This window comes from Natator depressus, chromosome 1, assembly GCF_965152275.1.
Source record: "Natator depressus isolate rNatDep1 chromosome 1, rNatDep2.hap1, whole genome shotgun sequence".
Classification (NCBI taxonomy): domain Eukaryota; kingdom Metazoa; phylum Chordata; order Testudines; family Cheloniidae; genus Natator; species Natator depressus.
The window spans coordinates 185,283,818-185,308,186 of NC_134234.1; the positions used below are offsets into that span (position 1 = coordinate 185,283,818).

General features: G+C 38.6%; 1 protein-coding gene across 8 annotated transcripts in view; it reads right to left on the reverse strand.

Moving 5' to 3' along the window:
• LOC141999196 (ephrin type-A receptor 6) overlaps positions 1 to 24,369 on the reverse strand; it is an 817,098-nt gene that overhangs the window by 242,200 nt on the left and 550,529 nt on the right. For all 8 annotated transcript variants that reach the window (XM_074972390.1, XM_074972364.1, XM_074972372.1 and 5 more), the window contains one exon: positions 19,814 to 19,938. In XM_074972390.1, coding sequence (XP_074828491.1) covers positions 19,814 to 19,938 — 125 coding nt within the window. The remainder of the gene's footprint in view (positions 1 to 19,813; positions 19,939 to 24,369) is intronic.

A 24,369-nucleotide genomic window follows, 5' to 3' on the forward strand; every position in this document is an offset into this window, starting at 1 on the left:
GGACCACCACCATAAAACCCCTTATAGCAACCACATGAATTAGTTAACAATTTTCCATTCTTCATAGGGGAACTGCAGTGCTGCTTTCCTTGCAACACTGAATTCCTAACATGAGATAGTACTGCATAAATATATAAATACAAATACATTAGAAGCAAAAGACCAAGGACAAGGTAGGCCAGTTACTCAATGGGGGGGGGGGGGGAACAATAACAGAAAATATGGAAATAGCAGAGGTGCTTAATGACTTCTTTGTTTCGGTTTTCACCAAGAAGGTTGGTGGTGATTGGACGTCTAACATAGTGAATGCCAATGAAAATGAGGCAGGATCAGAGGCTCAAACAGGGAAAGAACAAGTTAAAATTAGTTAGATGTCTTCAAGTCACCAGGGCCTGATGAAATGCATCCTAGAATACACAAGGAGCTGACTGAGGAGATATCTGAGCCATTCGGGATTATCTTTGAAAAGTCATGGAAGACAGGAGAGATTCCAGAAGACTGGAAAAGGGAAAATATAGTGCCCATCTATAAAAAGGGAAAAAAGAACAACCTGGGGAATTACAGACCAGTCAGCTTAACTTCTGTGCCCGGAAAGATAATGGAGCAAATAATTAAGCAATCCATTTGCAAACATCTAGAAAATAATAAGGTGATAAGTAACAGTCAGCATGGGTTTGTCAAGAACAAATTGTGCCAAACCAACCTGATCGCTTTCTTTGACAGGGTAACAAGCCATGTGGATGGGGGGGAAACTATAGACATGCTATCTCTTGACTTTAGTAAGGCTTTTGATACTGTCTCGCATGACCTTCTCATAAACAAATTAGGGAAATGCAACCTAGATGAAGCTACAATAAGGTGGGTGCATAACTGGTTGGAAAACCGTTCCCAGAGAGTAGTTATCAGTAGTTCACAGTTATGCTCGAATGGCATAACGAGTGGGGTCCTACAGGGATCAGTCCTGGCTCCGTTCTGTTCAATATCTTCATTAATGATTTAGATCAGGGATCGGCAACCTTTGGCATACGGCCTGCCTGGGTAAGCCCCTGGTGGGCCGGGCCGGTTTGTTTACCTGCCCCGTCTGCAGGTTCAGCTGATCGCAGCTCCCACTGGCCATGGTTCGCTGCTGCAGGCCAATGGGGACTGCGGGAAGCGGCGCAGACTGAGGGATGTGCTGGCGCCGCTTCCCACAGCCCCCACTGGCCTGGAGCGGCGAACCGCAGCCAGTGGGAGCTGCGATCGGCTCGACCTGCAGACGCGGCAGGTAAACAAACCGGCCTGGCCCGCCAGGGGGCTTACCCAGGCAGGCTGTGTGCCAAAGGTTGCCGATCCCTGATTTAGATAATGGTATAGAGAGTACACTAATAAAGTTTGCGGATGATACCAAACTGGGAGCGGTTGCAAGTGCTTTGGAGGATAGGATTAAAATTCAAAATGATCTGGAAAAACTGGAGAAATGGTCTGAAGTAAATAGGATGAAATTCAAGAAGGACAAATGCAAAGTACTCCATTTAGGAAGGAACAATCTGTTGCACACATACAAAATGGGAAATGACTGCCTAGGTAGGAGTACTGCGGAAAGGGATCTGGGGGTCATAGTGGACCACATGCTAAATATGAGTCAACAGTGTAACGCTGTTGCAAAAAAACCGATCATCATTCTGGCATGTATTAGCAGGAGTGTTGTAAGCAAGACATGAAAGGTAATTCTTCTGCTCTACTCCGCGCTGATTAGACCTCAACAGAAGTATTGTGTCCAGTTCTGGGCACCACATTTCAGGAAGGATGTGGACAAATTGGAGAAAGTCTGGAGAACAGCAACAAAAATGATTAAAGGTCTAGAAAACATGACCTATGAGGGAAGATTGAAAAAACTGGGTTTGTACAGTCTGGAAAAAAGAAGACAGAGAGGGGACATGACAGTTTTCAACAGTTTTCAAGTACATACAAGATTGTTACATGGAGGAGGGAGGAAAATTGTTCTTCTTAACCTCTGAGAATAGGACAAGAAGCGATGGGCTTAAATTGCAGCAAGGGAAGTTTAGGTTGGACATTAGGAAAAACTTTCTAACTGTAAGGGTCGTTGAGCACTGGAATAAATTGCCTAGGGAGGCTGCGGAACCTCCATCTTGGAGATTTTTAAGAGCAGGTTAGACAAACACCTCCCAGAGATGGTCTAGATAATACTTAGTCCTGCCATGAGTGCAGGGGACTGGATTAGATGACCCGTCGAGGTCCCTTCCAGTCCTATGATTCTATGAAATAGAAGCACTGACAAGTCCCTTTCACACGACCCAACATGGAGTCCAATAGGCAGTAGGAAACACTATGATGTCTTTTTGTTCCTAGGAAAACTTTACTACAAAACATTGTTTTAAGGTAAGAATGCCTCCATATCTACTCTCTAAAGTAAGGAATGAATACGTGCAGACTGCAGCATGTACTCTGTAGCTGGGTTCTCATGTCTCATCTTTATCTTGGAATACAACATATAATTCAATAAATAGATTTTAATGAAAATAATGTGCTTTGTTAAATTAACTGTTGCACGGATCTGTACTCCCCTCACCACACCAGCCCCTCATTGCTCTTTGGGTGCAATCCTACCAACACTTACTTTGGTGAACAACTCAGTTGAATAAGAGTTTTCAGGTGTGAGCACTACATTTTTATACATATGCACATGCTTGCTTGCAAACATGAGACAGGAGGATAGTTTAATATGAGAGAAGGAAAGCTGACAGACGAGTTCCTTATAAAGCACTTGTGCACTCCTAAATTTCCGGAAAACCACCAAAAAGAAGATGTGTGTGGAGATTTTGAACCTAGTATTGAAAGTGAAACTCATAATTCTGGAGTAAATTTTGAGTTCAGAACCATGAGTACTTTAACTAAATGTTCATCAAAGCACTGGAGGGGTAGAATTAGTTTTTAGCATGACAGACAGTAATACTTAAGATACTTTATTACAGCATCGTGGTTGTTCCATAGCTGCAGTTGAAGCTAACTTCCCATAATGAATCCAGTTTATTTTACCCCAACTTCCTCAAAGAGAAACCAGTCCCCTTGTAATATTTTTATGCCACATTTCATCCCAATGTAGAGTTTTTTGGGAAGTCTGACACAATTCAGAAAAAAAAATCTTAATGCTATGACTCAAATATTTTCCTGTCTACTTTCCTAACTGTTTTTGGCTTATCTTTTCAGCAACTTTTTCAGCAGCACACCTGAGACAAAACCCACATAATATTGTGCTTTGTAGACAGAGTACTTCTAGGTAATGATGAAAAGTAGGTCACTGGTTAATAAAGTTTTCAAATTGCAAATGGAAAAACCCTAGAAGGAAGATAACAAAAAGGGATAGCTCAAGTAACTTTTAAAAATGCTCCAAGCCAAATAGCTGACAGTTCTCTAAGTTGCTGTGACAAATGGATGGGAGCCTTCTAACTTACATTAGCCTACTAGCAATATCAATTCATGTAATTATAATAATGCTGTGCATATAAACTGATGCATTCCCACATGGCAGGGCCTAACAAGTTTTCAGTTTCTCTATTTCAACCTCAATCAGGAGACATTTTAAACTTAAGGAAGCATTTAAAGCTAAAACCAAACTTTAAATATAACAATGAAGATTCACTCTTCAGAGGAAGAAATCCAAAATGGAAGTTGTGATATAGCAGGTACTGTAGTTTGACTTACAAAAACATCATAGTTTTAATGTGAGGGCACAATTCCATGTATACTGTTAATATTCAAATGGGTATCAATGCAAACAAATTACAAAATACTACAAAAGTAAGTGAGAGATGCACAAAAGTCAGGATATTCTATTGGTGCCTATGACAAGTGTAACTTGCTTCATTTGTGCATCTGTAGATGCTTGTCTGATTTCTATATCCCCACAATGTTCATGGGTGGTTGAATTGAGGATTTTGAACCCACCTCTACTACTGTACCAGTTTTCAGGATCCCATTACTCTACAGCTGTGATAAAGAATTTTAGCTGCTCTATATACTGTGTGCATTACTATGCCTGCCTTTTTGAAAAATATTATACTGCTTCAAAGACATTCTGTAATATAGACCTCATTTAACTCCCTTTTAATATATTCTAGGCTTTCAAGGTGGGAGGACACGTGAGAATGACTTGGCTGCTTTTGAGATCATTAGTTGTCTATCTTTAAACATCCACACCAATATAACCTTTTTACTTTCTCAGCACTGCAGATTTATGAATACCTTCTTGTTTTCCTTTGCCAGAGAGACTATTCCTACCTGCTAAGCTATGGAGAAGCTCCCTAGTGCTTCAATATTATCCAGCAACAAGACATAATTAATGCTAAGTTGGCTACTTTCTGATGGTTGATAAACACACAGAAAAGAACTCTGAATTGAGTAGAGCGTACCAAGTGAACTCTAAATGTCTCTCTTTTAAATTGGCTACTTAAACAGCCAGAACCAAGTACTTTTATTGATATAATAGGTCCAATTCTTTTGAGTTATGCTGATGTAAATCTGGAGTAACTCCACTGATACAAATGGAATTATTCCAGATTGATATGCTGTAATAGAGAAAAATCTGTCCCCATGGTTTTTTGTATGATTAACATTTCATTTTTAACTTTGCTTTTTTTGAATATGAAATGATTTAGCTCAGACATCTTCCTTTCCATAGAAAAGTAGTAAATGTTAATCTAGAATCATGTTGAAAAAATTTAATATACATTGCAATAGCAATACAACTTGTGAGTATAATTGGGAGTCACTACCTCTGAAATATAAAGCAAAAACTTAATCTACCATGTTGCATAGATTTTGCTAACTACCAATATAAACTGTGGTCCTATATTATATTATCTCCTGTCTTGCTAAGAGTGGTGAAGATAACAGGGAGAAGAATTATATAGGACAGTGAAAAGTAATGAGAAGTACAATTTAGGCTAAATATCAGCAGAAACTTCCTGTTTGGCTCTGGAATTGTCTCGAAAAAGAAAAGATGGAAGCCCAGTCTTTTGTGACATCGAAAACTAGACTGGACAAAACAACTTGTAAGGTAACTCCCTTCTCTTCGTGTGCTAATATATATATTTATGCCTGTTTCTGTAATTTTCACTCCATGCATCTGAAGAAGTGGGTTTTTTTATCCATGAAAGCTTATGCCCAAATAAATCTGTTAGTCTTTAAGGTGCCACCAGACTCCTCATTGTTTTTATACATTATAAGGAATTCCTGCATTGACAGGTAGGTTATCTAGTCTAGTAGTCCTTTTCTGTGTTTAACTGCTATTTTTTCCATTATCACAGAGATCTTAGCTGTATGGCCCTACATGTAAAGTACAGAAAATCTGAATGTATGGGCAAAGGCAGCTTCTTCTGATGTCATCTTAAAGTGATTTGAGGGCACTAACAGAGTTTCTTCGAGTTCTTGCTGGTGGTTTCAAAGTTAATATGCTTTGTAGGGTATATAGCACAAATTCCTAGAATGACTGAAGTTTGAATTTAATATGCAATCATTCCAATAAATATAGTAAGGGAGTTCAGGGGGATAGATTCCGACCAATATGCAGGGAGGACCCTGAGAGATTCAATTTAATGCATTTCATTATGCAGACACCTCCAGCTACACAAATCTCAATACACTGTTTACAAACCAGTAAATTATCACATACAGTAGATATCTAATGCATGATTTTGTAATTCGGTTAGCTTCACAGGGCCAAATTCATCCCTCGTATAACTCCACTGTAGACTCTGGAGTTACATCACTGATAAATTTGGCTCATTATTGATAAATTACGTTTCTTCAGACATCTCAAAGGAATTTTTTCTCCTTACAGGAGTACGTCCATTAAGCAAGTGTGAAGCTTGAAAAATAAGCCACTTTAAAGTTAGCTAAGTGCGTGTTTCAAAAAACAATCCCCCCGCAACTTCCTCCCTAAAAAGCCAAACCAAACCCTGATTTTTTTTTCTTTTAAAGCAGGGGAATCCAAGGTTTTGTGTGTTTATAAAACTCAGAAGTGCCCCATCTGAATCTTACAAAACTCAGAGAAAACAACTTTGAGCTGAGCACAAAGTGTGGAAAACTTCAGATGAAAGGATTGTTTTTAGGAAACTTATACATACGTGAAACCAGATGTTTAAAATGGAAGTGCCTCCTTAACTATTAGTTCAGCAGCATGGCTACTACAATGCTATACCATACGAGTATTTGTGGCGGTGTATAAAGGGAGACATGATCATTTTATTGAGAAATCCTTTTCTCTCAAGGTTTAAAATCAATGTAGTTTGTACAAGGTCACTGCAAATACAGGAGGCATCAATTTCTGCAGCAATATAAATGTTTTTATGAGAAGCAGGTGTATTCCCGCAAAAGACCATAAAGCTAGTAACAACTCAGGGAGGAGTACATAATAATAGGTTGTTAACTCAGTCTCCCTGACAAGAGCATTGAGAAAGGGCACTTTGAAATTATTAATACCAGTGCATTTTAAAATAAATAAATAAATAAATAAATAAAAGCTTTACAAGAGAGAGTTTTCTACACACTCTCTCTTTAAATCAACAGCATTATCTTTTTTGATTTAAATAAGACAATCGTAACAGAATTACATGAAAGTTCTTTAATTATACTGAGTCAGCAGCTTTCCTAAGTGCTTGAGTTGGTTAACCAAGCCTTTAAAGGTGAAACCCTATTTAATGCATAATCTTGCACTAACAAAAATAATTTAACAGGTCTATTCTTTTATTTAAAAATATACTGTGCTATAAAATGTTTCATTTTGTTACATCGAAAAGGGAATAACTCACTCTGGAAGATCTCATCTTTCTTTTCTGAGTCCTATATCCCCAGCCCGCTGTATAATTGTTTTGGATATGAAAGAGCAGGCTTCCGGCTTAACACATTTGCTTTTGGCATCACTGCTTAATCTAAGATGTGTTCATGTAGTTACCTAGTCTGTTACTGGGGATGAAAAATATTACAGGGTGAAATGATAACAATTTGTCCTATACGAGGGGGAGTTTCTGGCTGCAAAACTAGATTCAGGAGAACAGGGGTCTCTCGCCACTGTTCTTGCAGTACGTCCAATCTACTGAAGTAGTAAAATCACTGAAGTGAAGAACTGGGGCAAACTGGGAGGAAATACCTGGGATGGCAATGGTTCTAGTTTCTTGACAGTAAGTATTAGAATAACAGGCACACCTCAGACAATTAAGAGTCTTGATTCGGTATGGACAAGTCAGGATGTTTATCAGTTTATCTTCTGAGATCTTGTCTCACCTTGCTCAGCTTCCCAATCTTGTGCCTCCCTCACTCCAAATAAACTAGGTGCTTTTCACGTCCCAAAATTTGATCCCCGCTCTTCATTCTCTGAATAAATTAGCCCTCGGGCTGGCTCTAACCAACTGGATCCAGTGAGTCTTATTTTCGGGTCTTTGTTCCTACAGTTCTTTCTTTTACATCATAATGTCAGCATACTCAAAAACTCCAAACTTCCTCAGGTCACTGGCACATCAGAACACATTGTGAACACATGATGATGGGCGAGAATTTGAAATTATGAGATTTTTATGCTAGCAGCTGATTCTATAATACCAAGACACTAAAATGGCCCTACTTGGATATCGGAAAAAGAAGGGGTCTCCTAGGGGAAATCCAGAATTTAGGTCTATGAAACTGGAGAGGTTTGAAGATGAACCAGAAAAAGAAGCACAGTGAAACGGAAAATGGTGTCACTGGGCTTAGGGTACAAGGGAGGACTTAAAAACCAAAACAAATTGAGCTGCCTGTGTGAAGAGAGCTGGATTAGGTCAGTGGAACTGAAAAGAACTGAAAACTGATGGAGTTGGGGTGGGGACAGAAGGTTAAGAGGCAATTTGAATGAAGTCTATAGGAAACTACACAGGAAGAAGGTAACATACTAGAATGTGCTTTAGTTTAGACAAAGACATAATATTAAAACTGGAAATAAGTACAAGCTATAGGGCTCATAGGAATTACTGGGTGAAATGCTACTGTCTGTTATACAGGAGATCAGACTCGGTGATCATAATTGCCCCTTCTAGCCTCTATCTATGAATCCATGATGATCATTTCAGGGGAAGGAGGATTTGGGGGGCAACAAACCGCTTGTGCTTTATGAAAACAGTGAACCACCTTTGGTCTTCAAAATGGTTTATGTTCAAGGATAAAGATTTTGGCCAAGGTTCAGGATAGTTCTTACTTTATGTAAGCTTATTCAGTTCCTAGGTTAATTACTTAGCAGACTTCAACATAGTGGGTGTCTCCAAACACTGCATTTAATTTGTAAGGAAAGAAATTATACTTGTCTATATAATCATTATTTGGTAGCTGTGCCATTACATAATTAACTCTATATTTCCTGGAACTGACACACTACCATTTTTTGGCTATCCAGAATGAGTCTCTTAAATCCATACTCAGGAACCTAAATAAGTGGCCTGATTTTTCAAGATGGTGAGTTCCTGCCACGACTAGCCAATGCACCTGTATGTCAAAAGGAAAACAAATAGAAACTAGTTCTCGATACAACAGTGTCTAAATTGGTATGTTCAATTAGTCTTTGCTTAAAAGATATTAGTCTCCTATAAGCATTTGCTGTGTCAAATCTTTAACAGAGATCCAAAATGTCCTTTTCATCCTATGTTCATCTATATTTTGTTCCTTAGTGTGATCTGAAAGACACTAGGCTGCTGTATATTTTAATTTTTAAGCCTATTTATCTTAACTCTTCACACTAACAGCTGATGAGTGTAGTTAACTATATTATTCTTGCTGTGTTACTAAATTATTTGAAAACTATTTTTTCTTATGTATGGGCTTCTAACGCTTGGATAGAATGGAAGTTGAGCACAACTTTTCTCAGAAATCCACTTCTATCATCTGCTATTTTTGAGGTACCCAACTAGCTGTGTAATGCTGTATTTATGGATTTGTAACCTGTCTTTGCATATACTTTTCAAGCCTAAATCACAAGTGAAAAACACTTGTGGCTAACAACTGGTTTTTAGATGTACAACATTTGAATATCTAGTCTATTGGGTTTATGGGTTTAATGTAAAGTTCCAGAAATGAAATGTAAAACAGCTCATTATCTTTATTTCCTTACGAAAAGTTATGATCAAAGAGTCATAGTCATTTTTAAATCTGCCAATAGAAGGTAAACACACTGGAATAACAATCAAATGTAAATAGCTGATTACTCCTCATTACTTTTTGGATTACCCACTCAAAAGTACTAAATGCACTTTTTTTTTACATTTATGTCTCTTACTGTCATGCAATGCTTATGTCATGTTAAAAAAAAGAAAAAAGGTATTGACTACAAAAGGGAACACTAGAAAAGCAAGCACTGAGTATGTTTTCTTTAAATAATGTCCACTAGGACTGCTTAAACAGCATAATATTTCTCGGTGAGATCTTTGGTTTAGCAGGAATGATAACAGTAATAGCTCTCTGGACCACTTTATTATTAAATACAAAGTTTTAGAAGCTAGCTCTAAATAATTGAAGAAACCCATTAGGAGGACAGACAAACCAAGGCAGCTAATGGGGAAGGCCTAGTGCAGAATCTCTCTGATAGAACCCTGGGTTATATGTAATTGATATTTAGAGGCTAGATTTCCTTTTCTCCTAATAGTAATTATATCCGTGTCATTAATAATGGTTGCTGTAAGGTCTTTGGGTTTTTCCCAAAGGCAAAAATGATATCTGGTCAGAGAGGCCTCATAATTATTCACCTCATTTGCAACAGTGCTGAGACCTAAATTTTTCTCATTTGAGAATCTAAGCTCTTATAGTTTTTCCCTTGGGGATCTACATTAATAACAGCAGAATAGGGAAATTGAAAAGCCTACTAAACACCACTCACTATACTAGAATCAGCTAGGCAATTTTGTTTTAATGGTTTATCTCCCAAAGCACATTTGCAGTAATTATTTTTAAAATTCTCAAGGTGTGGTTTATTTGGCAGTGGTTTTGAAGTGCTTCCTTAGGCTGAAAAAGCAAGGAACATTCATGAAGCTTGTGGTAAGAATGCTGATCAATTCCTTGAACTATCATCAACTGCAGGAAGTCTAGAGGTTGATTTTACATCAGCGTTCAAAAGTTCACGTACTTATCCAAATTATTCAGAATTCTTGGCTCTGCAAAAACACTCGAACTCTCATGAGAACTACATTTTCTCATGAGAACAACAACTACTATCTCATGAGACTTACATTTCCGGCTTCTGGCCGCAACAGAAATATTGTTCTCTTACACAGCATGCAGCAATGTGTACCAGTGAGATGTGATTTCTAAAGCACACCAACGTGTGGCACACTCACTGGTCCACGTAGACATATTACAGTGAACATGCTCTGGAGAACTTTTGGTGCATGCCAGCAGGGTCTATATAGATTGCAACACATTAGTGGGCATTGCTGCACTATGTAGACATGCTCTATGTCGGCACTTCTGGTTGCACTGAGACTCCAGAAGTGCAGAGTTTAGACAATTTAAAAATAATGTGAAAATTGTTTATACTCTAAAACTTTGTGCGGGCCTGACCCTTTTTGCTGAACTGGCTACCCATCCTTAATAAGAATAATATTCACTAGCCTATATCTTTCATACTTATTATACATAAAAACCATTTACTGAACCACTATAATGGCCAAATACCTAAATCAAACTACCGCACATCTGTATTACTGTCAGCATGTCCCTGTAGACAGTAAGCTCACTGGGGTAGGGTGCATGTCTTCCTATGTCTATTATGAAGTGCCTAGCACATGTGGCTATGATATAAAATATATTTTTTAAATGGAAGCTTAAAAGTATATTCTTCCTCATTTTAAAATCTAAGATAAAGTCATAACCTGAATTCAGAAAGCAATTGCTGGTAGGTAACAGGGTTGCCTGCCACCTATCCATTGTTTTCCAAGGACAGTCCCTCAAAAGAGGAATATCTGTCAGGCTGCACAGTACACATTACCAGCTGTCCAATTTTATAGGCTCATGGTCATCCCAGATGTCCTGTTTTTTCTACCTCAGAGGTGGCAACCTTAGTAGGTAAGGGAAATATGGCATTAGTTGCAAAATGGTGGCCTCTGCACAAGCCTAACATTTTTGACTCAATCACAAATTATGTAAAAGAATAATTGAAAAACTTTTATTGTTAAACTATTCACTACTATGAGAGACTTGAAAAGAATCAAGCAAGCTACATTATGTGGTGTAGATATCGCAGGAGGCTATGGGACAAAAGGGAATAACATTACTGTAGCTTACTAACATCAACCTCCTTCAACCAGAAATGTAGAGAGCTCCTTTATCTACTGACTACATTTATAAAGTGTTTTGAAAAGTATTTCGGGTAAAATTCTGGCTGTGCCTCACGTAGGTGTAGTGTGTGTGTGAGAGCAGGAAGGACTTGGAACGTCACACACCTAATGGGTGGGCAGAACTGTACTCTCTGCACTCAAGTGAATTGCAGAGACCTATCCCTTCTTACTTCCCCAAGAGAGCACACGGTGCCCCAAAAATGGAGGGGAGGAAAACTGGCAGGCCATATGCCGGAGAGTAAGCTGTACTCCCAAAAGGAATGGAACAGTTTGAGCACTTCCCTATGTACTGTGGAGCTCTGGGAGGCATTCTTGCCCTCTGAGGCAGAATGCCTCCATGGTGCAGCTCTACAACGTTTCAGTACAGAGCTGTGCCTAAAACTGTACAATCTATTCTTTACTATGGATTTGGAAAAGTGGCAAGTCATAAAATAGCAATTTACAAGCCCATGTATATTCATGTAGCATGCAGCTTTCCTAAACTCAGGATTTAGAATACATAATCTATTGTGCACACACACTATGACTTTTAAAGAATATTGAGCACACATTCTGAGAGTTCATATCCTCGGAATTTAATAGAAAATTCCTATAATAGAAGTATTTATCAACAATAATATGTAAACACACTTTTCAAAGTGGTTTAAGTTCTGCATAACACACTTGTATGCAGGCACTTTGGAAGAAACTTCCTGACGCATTAACAATTTTCCATTTGTTCGTTTGTAGCTAATCCTGATATTTAATATTGATTGCCCACTGATATTTAAAAAAAATACCCATTTTAAGTTTTTAAAACTTCACATTGCTCCTACAAAAATTATTTACCTTGAGCTGATCTTAGGAACGTTACTGTCCCCATTCAGGTTTATTCATTTGAAATCACATGATTCAAAGAAATGGAAAAGTTTGTTTAAATATTTGATTTTGAAGTTGAGCATCATTTCTTATGTGAGTAAAGTCAATACAACTTCAGGCTGATGGGAAAATTAGCAAGGTCATATTGCCCTCAAAATTCCTTAAACCTGATGCTCTGCTATATCTCTCCACTTCATCAGCTTAATAAAAAGTAGTTATAAAGTAACAGCTCTACATCTGTCCTCAAAATCTCACCTGAAAACTAATTTTCCCCGGTCCATACTACTCAAAGACTCTCTCTCTTTTATTTATTAAATTCTATAACCCCACAGTATTCAATTCAAAAGAATGGTAGAGTGTAGACATCAAATTACAGAGAATCCACCATTTACTTTAGTTCTCTTTAATTGCCTCATGCTGCTGAGGAAGGCAAAACACCCACCGGGTCTCTGCCAATCTGACCTGGGGGAAAAATTTCTTCCCGACCCCAAATATGGTGATCAGGAAGACCCTGAATATGTGGGCAATACCCAATGTTAAATCATTATGGAATCATATGGGCAGGTATCAGGCATATCATACTAAAAGATTTAATTTGCAAATGTCTAGTACCTCTGAGGACAGTGAAGCAGGGGATATCAAGAACTTCTTTGCAGAGTACCTCTTGGATTTCTAGCATCAAACATTTAATGGATTGTTTGTCTCTGTGCAGACTCACTTATCATCTAAGGTGACATATGTTGCTAAATTGACAGTTTTTGGAATGATTCATCATCTACTAGAAATAAGATATGTGAATTTGCCAGGTTTCGAGATACAATGTTATTTCAGGTGCATGATATTCTGTAGCTGATAATATCACAGAAGTATTCAAGCAAAGGAAAATTTTCTATCACACAGTAATGGAAGCTTGGAATGAGATTTTCAGATTTTTTCCCCCCTGCCAGACTGACCCAAACTTTATAATCCTTTGACCAGGACAAGCAGCCACATGAAGGACAGGCACATGGGATGGGTTTAATTGGCACTTTATCAGTTATACATTGGGGAGGGGCACTATAATTCTCACCCCCTGCTCTCACATGCCAGGTTCCAGCAAGGGTTACAGAGCTTTAGAACCAAACAATAACTGCCCTGTCTACCCCAGAGACTCAGCTCAGTTGTGAAAACTTCTCTCCCCAGAACTCCCAACATACAAGGGGGAAGAGGGGGTTGAGTGATAAGAGGCCACAAGCCTGTGTGGAGACCCAGAGTTTGCCAATATGTCAGGTCTCTGCCCTGAGCACGAGGTCATAGAATCACAGAAGCTTAGGGTGGGAAGAGACCTCAGGAGGTCATCTAGTCCAACCACCTGCTCAAAGCAGGACCAACTAAATCATCCCAGCCAGGGCTGTGTCAAGCCGGGCTTTAAAAACCTCTAAGGATAGAGATTCTACCACCTCCCTAGGTAACCCATTCCAGTGTTTCACCATCTTCCTAGTGAAATAGTTTTTCCTAATATCCAACCTAGACCTCCCCAACTTGAGCAACTTGAGACAATTGCTCCTTGTTCTGTCATCTGCCACCACTGAGAACAGCCGAGCTCCATCCTCTTTGGAACCCCATTTTAGGTAGTTGAAGGCTGCTATCAAATCCCCCCTCACTCTTCTCCTCTGCAGACTAAATAAGACCAGTTCCCTCAGCTTCTCCTCGTAAATTATGTGCCCCAGCCCCCTAATCATTTTCATTGCCCTCCACTGGACTCTCTCCAATTTGCCCACATCTTTTCTGTAGTGGGCGGCCCAAAACTGGATACAGTACTCCAGATGTGGCCTCACCAGCGTCAAATAAAGGGGAATAATCACTTCCCTCGATCTGCTGACAATGTTCCTACTAATGCAGCCCAGTATGCCATTACCTTCTTGGCAACAAGGGCACACTGCTGACTCATGTCCAGCTTCTCGCCACTCGCCCAGGTCCTTTTCTGCAGAACTGCCGCTTAGCCAGTTGGTCCACAGCCTGGAGCAGTGCATGGGATTCTTCTGTCCTAAGTGCAGGACTCTGCACTTGTCCTTGTTGAACCTCATCAGACTTCTTTTGGCTCAATCCTCCAATTTGTCTAGGTCACTCTGGACCCTATCCCTAACCTCCAGTGTATCTACCTCTCCCGCCAGCTTAGTGTCATCTGCAAACTTGCTGAGGGTGCAATCCATCCCATCCTCCAGATCATTAATGAAGACGTTGAACAAAACCGGCCCCAAGACCGACCCCGGGGCACTCCACTTGATACCGGCTGCCAACTAGACATCAAGCCGTTGATCACTACCCATTGAGCTTGATGATCTAGCCAGCTATCTATCCACCTTATAGTCCATTCATCCAATCCATACTTCTTTAACTTGCTGGAAAGAATACTGTGGGAGACTGTATCAAAAACTTTGCTAAAGTCAAGGTATATCATGTCCACTGCTTTCCCCATATCCACAGAGCCAGTTATCTCATCATAGAAGGCAATTAGATTAGTCAGGCATGACTTGCCCTTGGTGAATCCATGTTGACTGTTTCTGATCACCTTCCTCTCCTCCAAATGCTTCAAAATGGATTTCTTGAGGACCTGCTCCATGATTTTTCCAGGGACAGAGGTGAGGCTGACTGGTCTGTAGTTCCCTGGATTCTCCTTCTTCCCTTTTTAAAAGATGGGCACTATATTTGCCTTTTTCCAATTGTCCAGGACTTCCCTCGATCACCACGAGTTTTAAGATAATGGTCAGTGGCTCTGCAATCACATCAGCCAACGCCCTCAGCACCCTTGGATGCATTAGATCTGGACCCATGGACTTGTGCATGTCCAGCTTTTCTAAATAGTCCTTAACCTGTTCTTTCACCACTGAGGGTTGCTCACCTCCTTCCCATACTGTGCTGACCAGTGCAGCAGTCTGGGAGCTGACATTGTCTGTGAAAGCCGAGGCAAAAAAAGCATTGAGTACTTCAGCTTTTTCCATATCATCGGTCACTAGGTTGCCTCCCTCATTCAGTAAGGGTCCCACACTTTCCCTGATCTTTTTCTTGCTGCTAACATACCTGTAGAAACCCTTCTTGTTATCCTTCACATCCCTTGCTAGCTGCAACTCCAATTGTACTTTGGCATTTCTGATTACACCTCTGCATGCTCAAGCAATATTTTTATACTCCTCCCTAGTCATCTGTCCAAGTTTCCACTTCTTGTAAGTTTCCTTTTTGTGTTTAAGCTCACTGAAGATTTCACTATTAAGCCAAGCTGGTCGCCTGTCATATTTGCTATTCTTTCTGCACATCGGGATGGTTTGTTCCTGCTCCCTCAATAAGGCTGAGTTCTCAAAAAGGTCCAACAGCAGAGTCCCAGACGTCATTTACCTCTAGGAACTGGCTCTTTTAGCCTCTACCAGCACTGGGCAATGGCTGCAAGTTGCGACACGTCAGTGATCTTAATAGCATTATGTGAATTTCTGTATTTTACTGTTTTCAAACCAATTGTGCCTCCAAGAGGCTGTGAGGAGGTGAAAACCCCTTGACCACATGCCAGTTTGGCCTCAGCAGGAAAAATTCCATTGTGATCCCAGTTCTAAAGCTTCCCATATCTTCTGTGCAATATTAAAAGCACGTGAGGGACAAGAAGTTTTGTTCATGGGATGACTAAGTCCTGGTGGCTATAGTTAAATGAATGCAGAACTCCCTATAGAGGTCTAGAATGTCTCTCTGGCCCGTTCCCACAAATCACCAAAGAAAGTTCCAGGGAACACAAACTGTTACTTTTAAAAGGATTAAATATAATCCAATAATTCTGCTGAAATCCTCAGGGTTTCACAGAGTTAAACTATTGTCACACATTGTGTTATTCAGATGAATTGAGATTCTAGATGCTGCTTTCAAATAACGGAGTGTTCGATGGAGGCACTTGGTTCTGCAATGTCTGTGGGGGAAAAACCCAGTCTTCCCTCTAATATGAATGGGAGGCAAATGGGATACCATACAGGAAAAAAACTAAGAATACTCTGCAATATCTGTTCCATTCTTATTGCGGTAGTCTTTATAGCAATATCTGGGGCAAATGAAGATTGGTTGGGAATTATGCATCACTATATGCATTTTTATTGCCTCCTGAAGACTTTTCTTTTCCTTGCATAGTGAGAACTTCACATTTATTGTACAGAACTTCTCAGCTGTCTTGAGTTTAGGTTTGATGGACAGACTTATTTTGAGGCCTTAGAACTGTGTCTTTCCACTTAAGAGAGACCCACAGTAAACTGGGCAGTAAGATACCATAACCAAACTCTTTTTGGGACTCCAATTAGGCATAAATCAAAATGCTGGCCACAATTTTCAAAGTTCACAATACAAGGATGTCCGTGCGGTAACATCATTCACATTGCTATGTCAGATCTTCACAGTCTCTACACGTTTATGAGAACAGTCCCATTTCAGGCTTGTAGTGGCCACTGAGAACTTGACTGCTGATATTTCCATCACCAAATATTGCTGAGAAGCTTCTGTGATTCTAGACATCCCTTCTACAGTAAAAACTTTGTTATCCAGCATGTTGGGGGAGTGTGTGGGGGGTGGGTGCGGGTTAATCAAATATTCCGGTTAACTGAGAGCTATACTTTACCAATGGAATACTAATTTTCAAAGAATTAGAATACAATAAATTAATAAAGTATAAAATACAGTCATACAGTATAAAGGTATTCACCAATCCAGTAGTAGTACTGCGCTGCAGAGTGGTTGGTTTCTTGAAACACTTAGGTGTATACAGTTAAAGTTTTCTATACAGTAGGTTATCTTATGACACTACATATCACTATGAGCAGCATATGGTGTACACCCAGATCACTACAAATACACTTAACACTAAAACTATACTGAACATAATTTAATCTTTTTTTGGTGATTCAGAAGGCACCTCAGGATCTTGTAGTACCTCAGGGTCATCATTGTCAACATCAATTATTATTGTAGATGTAGAAGGTGTAGGAGATTGGGCTGAATCTGTAATGACCCTATGACAAACCCTGGAAGTTGCTTTTTTGAATAAATCCCTGATATCAGCTTGCTTGCTTGCTTGCTTGTCTTCCTCCTCTTTTGCATAAAAGTAGAGTGCAAAATGTGCAATTGCATAACCTCTTGGGCAGTAAACTAGTCCCGGTTACTAGATTGAAGATTTGTATTAGGAGATATCAGAAATGCCAGTTAATAGAGTTTCCGGTTGATAAAGTGCTGGATAACACAGCTTTTACTGTAATATCGCTCTTCTGGGGTTTTAGTAACTGTACTCTGTGGAGTTTCAGGGTGAGGACAAATAGATTTTTGTAAAGGCCATACTTGTATTTGCTGGTTTTGGCATGGGAGCTGTCCTCTTCATTTCAGCGTACAATTTTGCTTTGCATTTGGCCATTATACCCATTCGTTATCATGTCTGCAAAGCCTAATGTACTCCAAAGGTGCTATATAAATAACATTTCAATGGTGTTAAATAAAAACATTAATATGGCTACATCAAACACATTAAAATGGCATAAAATCAAATTTCCTATTTCAGTATCACAGTATAGCACATGATTCTAGTCTATCTTTCCAGAATCTGGCCTGCAAGAGTGGTACATGCCTGATGTTTCAGAGGAAGTTGTAACATATATCTTTTTTCCCCCTAAATAATCTTCCCACAGTTGTTGCTGCCCATGGTTATCTCCCAGTTTGCCTTCTAATTAGTACTGCCAAAAGAGTATTCTCCTATAGGCTATTGACAAAAGGTGCTTTGTTAAAAAATTATTGATTCAGTACGAGTGACTATCACAAGGCACTAAGGGCAAAATAACCACTGGGAGAAGCATGTGCTTATGCCAACAATGAATCCTCCTCCCCCCCGCCATGCGTAAGAGAAAGAATTGCTTACGGTAGAAGAATACCCCTGATGCATTATAAAGGACTAGAAAAGAAAATGGTGCTTCCTATATGGGGTTGGACAGGATTTGTTTGAGGTATATATACTTTGAAATCTTTAAACCATGATTTGAGGACTTCAATAGCTCAGACATAGGTTAGGGGTTCGTTACAGGAGTGGGTGGGTCAGATTCTGTGGCCTGCGTTGTGCAGGAGATCAGACTAAACAATCATAATGGTCCCTTCTGACCTTAAAGTCTATGACGCATGTGACTCTACTGTGCAAAGGTAAACTTCCTTAGGCAGTGCTAGATTTTAGTGCCCTGTTGACACTACTAAAGAGAATTCCTGTGCCAAGTTGCTCAGTAACACTTTATTTGTCTTCAGAGTATAATGTACCAATGAGTTTGTGCAACTAAGTTTGTGCTTAAAACTTAATATCCTTTCTAAAACTTTGATGGGCAGATCTCTGGAATGAGCCAAAATGTTTCCTGCAGTTGAATTAATCTCTTAATAGAGTACAGTATTTACAGTCAGATTTTTTTTATTGTTGATAAATAAAACAAGTGCCAGATCAAGTCATAATAGGGAAGCAACATGGTAAAAGTTATGGAATAGATCCTTGAGGATCCCTGGAATCTGTGGATTTTCCAGGCCTCATTTGTGTGTTTATCAAATAAGATAAACAGTGTAACTTGTTTTTCAATTTGAGTAATTTCAATTGTTGGACTTTTCTCAATTCTAGCTTTAATAAAACAGCATAACTGTGCACACAACTGCAGACTCAGAACTTCTCAGGCTGAAAAACAAGAAGCCCAGATATTTACAAAGTAAAAATATAACTCCCTTTTCCTGTCTCTGCTTTATGTCTTCCTCCTCAGGGCTCTTTTCTCCTTTCCATTCATTGCTTTGTGCTTCTTAGAAAGGGAAAAGGAAATACTATTATCTCCTTAGTTTGGCAGGTTGAGATGCAGATACCTGAAAACTCCTGGATATGTCTCAAAGCATGAAGGTACCAATTACCACAAATGTTTATTCTGTAGCAAGGCTTACTCTTCAAACTGGGGTGTGCAAATGTGCACAGAATGGATGAGAGCAAAAGCAGACTCCAGTTTGTGCTTACATGTGTGCACATCTACATCTGGAGTGAGGGACGGGTGTGTGCACCTTTGCCCAAATGGGCTTGAAGATTTTGGATCCAGACTTGTGATATGAATATTTGTTTCTTATGTGGTTCTCATTTCTCTTTCTAATCTTAAAAACAATGCCATTTTATTTAGTCTAATATTCTCTGTTCTTTGCTAATCCTGTAGCTAGAAATGTGTACCATGTAATTTGGCCTCAGGTTGTTGCTAAATCAGACCACAAAAAATGTAATCACAATGACATTTATCAGAATTGTATTATATCAACAATATCATGGCAGACATCAAAACACATCAAAGGGGCCACATATTTAACATTGTTTATAAACCTCACTAATGTGACACCATGAGATGTGCATATCTGTTTTCGTCTACTGTACTCAAATCTGACATAAAACAAGACAAATTAAAATAGATCAGTACAAAACAAAATTAACACTTAAACCTAATGATTGCATGTGGGGTAAAGTGAGAACAAGTTTACAATTTAAAAAATATACAGATATTTCAATATATAACATGCTGCTCTGTAGAGTGTTATTTAGTTGATTTCTAAGCAAGACCTACTTTCTCATAGTACTTGATCTCGTAGTCCAGAATGGCTCCATTGGGAAAGTCAGGCTCTTGCCATGAGAGGGCAATGCTGTTTTGGGAAGCCCAGTCCTTCCTTACCATACCTATCAAGGAGGGCGCTGAAAGGGAAAAAGATAACTAAGGGTTAAAGAGAAAGCACACTGTTTATCACTTTTTGACTTTACTTTCTTAGGATACTGACAAGCAGTGACCTCTAGGCAGACGAGCATGACAGATGGAAATTCTCAGCCCAACTCAATAACCTGGAGTTAATGTTGAAAGTACATATCAGTAATTTCACGGTTAAAGTGTGGGTGTACTTTTGAGAACTGACTGAAAAATGGCAACACCTTATTCAAAAGATCTGCTCCCAGTTATACCTGCTGACTTTATAGACAAAAAATAGATTTTATTTTTTTAATTCTTGTTAGTACTACACAACCAACAAAATTAACAGAAGTGCTAGATTCTGTCCCTTCTTCAGCTACATAAACAGAATTGTTACAGTCAAATCAATTGCACCTGTATAAATGTATCGATGCTGTCACAAGCACATAATCTGAAGGCAGTAGGGTTGCACTGGTATCGCTAAGGGCATCGTTTCAGATGCAGAACAAAATGTAAGAGATAAACTATAAATTAAGAGTAATCTGAATTGAATTCACCAGATTTCTTCATAATAAATAAGTAAATTTTATATTTAATTTATAAATTGGGTCAAATTTATCTTTGGGTCAAAAGAAGTTAACAATTTAAAAATTCAATGAATTCCTATTTTTGTTAGCAAAATTTAACCCCCCCCAAAAACCAACCTAGTACATTTTAGTAGGTAACTGAGATTATGTCATCCGCAGAATGACCAAGGATATTGTAATACACTCATTTTATGCATTTTTTCTCCCTCTGACTAGAACACAAGTGAATCTACATTTCTAGATTTCTAGTCAAATATTGGGGATTATATTTTTGGTTCTAGAATAAACAGTGTGTAGTTTTTTAAGATTTTACCCATTTACTGACTTGCAGAAAAAAGATACAGTGTAAGAAATATTCTGCACAAAACTCAAATGCAGTAAAATTTTCAAGATAAAATGTATTTGTAAATAAATTAAACATTCATTTAGAAAAACGTTATTAGATTACAGTTGTCTAAAGCACTTTTGAAAGTGAGAAAACTCACAATTAATGTTCCATATGCAATGTGAACTCTATCCTTTAAACACACCAATCCTCTCATATTGTGGATACTAATTATAGCATTAAGGTCTTTAACTCATAGCTGCCCTTCCCCTGGTACACGGAGAGTTCAGGCCAGTATTGAGAGGAAGTGTATGGTCACTGGAGTTTTGCAGCCCATTATATATGATGAATGCAGCAAAATTTGACTTGCCCTGTATATACAAGGTGGGTTCTCTGACCACTGGGTGAATGGAGTACAGTACAGTGTCAACCCATTATGTGTTTGGTGTGTAGAATATATAAGATTTTTTTTTTTCTGGACTGTATTGGGAAAGCAGGAATCAGGATTGTGATATTTTCTTCATCCCAAAATATAAAACATTCTTTTTTCTAGGGAGAGGGATGAGGGGAAAACAACTGTAAAAAATGAGAGCAGGGGAAACACAACAAATAAGTTATTATATAAAACACATACTCTGTGTTTTATTTCGTAAGCATATTTACTCCTCAGCCATAATGGCATAAATATCATCCACATGAAAAGCTTGCAGTTCTGTAAGTAACACACAAACACAATTGAGAACTCACTTTGCTAACTAGTTGGGCCTACTACTCCCCTATATACCAACAACACTTTTGTCAACTTCTTTCTTTTAGTGCCTAGGTCTCTATTTTCATATATGACCCAAATTGGGCATCCAACATCACCAAACACCTTAAAAATGCCTGTTTTTCAGAAAGCACTGAGTATCCACTCTCTGAAAATCAGGGCCCTTTAAATTGTCCCAGATTGAACAACCAAAAACTTAGGAACACAAAATCACTAGTCACTATTGAAAATGTAGGCCCTAGATTATTGCGAAGTTTTGACTGAACCAAATCCTTATGTCCTAAAATCAGACTCTACCGATCGTGAGCTGGCTGAACAGAAGGACAGAGTCTTTTGAAATGTTCTACTCTTCAACTTCAATTAATCATCAAGAACCTGATTTTCTACAGTTTTTGAAATATGACTGAATTATTTATCTTGCTATTTAACAACTCCTATTCAATTTACCCCAGAAAAATGATCTGTTTTCATTATTTCAGTCCAATCAATTTAGGTATGTTAACCAATAATAAACTGTTTGTAGAACTGATCAGCAGCTTTCACATATACTCCTGTGAAAATCAGAAACCACATTATGAATTGAACACTCTGAAAACTAAAACTAAGATGAGCAGGCCAGCTCTACAAAACACTGCATTTTCAGATTTTCTACTCCCTTTCCATCGAATGTTAGATTTTACTAAATAAGCCTCTTAATAATTCATAACTTTACCCACCCACCTCTCCAATATCCAATGGCAGTTAATTCCATCCATATTCCCCTCAGTCATTCATGACTCTACCCATCATATCTCCCTCCTAGGCTTCGTGACAGATCTATAAGTTTGTTTTTCCTCCATTAATTGGCCTAGTAGAAATAACATTTTTTTATCACTTTCCCTTTTTAACTTTGGAAAGAAAGTTTCTCATTATCAGACTGAAATAAGAATCTGTTTCTAGTAACGAACTTTCAAGTATGTTTACTTTTCATGTAAATATTTTAGTGACATTAAAAGAGTAAAAATAATCATCAAACCCCAGAATAAAAACAAACCAAAACCCAGTGGGGTTGTTCCCCGCCCCCCTGGAGAAAGGAAGCTATCTCTCTCTATATATATATTTATCTATCTATATCTAAATATCTATATCTATATAAATATTGTGAAAAGACCTGTTAGGTCACATTCAGAGTCCATTTCTCTGCCTGTGAGGAATTATTCTCCACAGTTCAAAAATGTAGTCTCCTCTGATATATGAAAAGCATGCACAATGTCATGCTGCAACTAGACTTTTTAAAATCAAAAGTGGGTTTAGAAAGGAAACTATCTTAAACCTTTATCTATGAAATCTCAGGGCATGTCTACACTTACCTCCAGAGCGATCGATCCAGCAGGGGTCGATTTATTGCGTCTAGTGAAGATGTGATAAATCGACCGCCAAGTCTCTCCTGTCGACTCCGGTACTCCACCAGAGCGAGAGGCGCAGTATGTCGCCTTCAGCTATGTTTCTCACGTAGCTGAAGTTGCGTAACTTAGATCGATCTCCCACCCTAGTGTAGACCAGGCCTCAGCCATGACTCCATGATACTTTTACCTTGCACAGGGCAATGCAAGCAAGAAGCAAGCAAACAAAACCTATCAAGCTATTATGCTGATAATAGAAGGCTTATAGGAAAATTCATTAAACAAGTGCTTTAAAAATACACAGTATAAAACATTAACACAATATAAGCCTAATTTTTCCCTAGAGATAGACATATAAATCCCTTGATGAAAATGACAATTGTGTACATGTATTTAAGGGCAGAATTTGACCCCAATACAATTACTTTTAAGGTAAGATTAACTCATCCAGCTGTTATATGCAACAAGGAAGCAGCAGCCTGAGATGAACAGGGACTATCTAGAGGAAAACATGCCAGCAAATACTATTGTGATGATGGCCATCCTCGTCTTTTGCTATTATATTTTTCTCTATGTGCCCCTCAAATTGTGAGCAAAAACTCTTAACATACGACATATGGTTGATTATTATTTGGTGTCTACTTTTCAAACTCATGCAGCAATTTGTGTTGCTTTTCAACCTGAGTTCACTGAAGTAACTATTATGCTTCACCCAATGAGTGTCAAATCACAGCCTTGGTTGAAGAGATTATCATCTCAAATGTTCCGTGTGTGAAGTAGTCTATCCCTTCTCTCTTTGAAACAGCTCAGCAGCAAAATAACAAAACAAAGTGCCTTCAGCTCCTTCCCAAGCCAATGCTTATCCTGACTTGCAATGTTGAAAATTCTATACCTTGGACAAAGGAGCTTGTACATTATTGATCTGGGTCACTGCTAGTATTGTGCCTTGTAAATCAAAATGTATTTAAGATGCATATACTGCTGTGGTATTTTATTCCTGAGTTAGGGTGTTGAGCATCAAAATTGTTCATCCCCCAAATCACTACATTTAGCGAAACAAACAAGTAGGCCCATCATTAACTGTTTCTGATAAGTTCAGAGAGAGAGAGATGACCCTGTCGTATAAAGGTTCTTTCCGTATTTCAGGGGACACAATGACTTAGACAAGAAAGAAAACTCACAGTTATAAATTCATTCTACAAAAAAAAAAAAAAAAAAGGAACAAACCAAAACAAGTGATAAAACAATGAGCTCAGTTCAATTATGATTTCTTTAGCTCTCAACAAAAAATAACACTTTCTACAAGAGAGTAATCTTCTTGTAGGGGCTGCTCCTCTCTAGAAAAGTTAAAACAGAAGTTAATTAAACCCCAAAGTAAT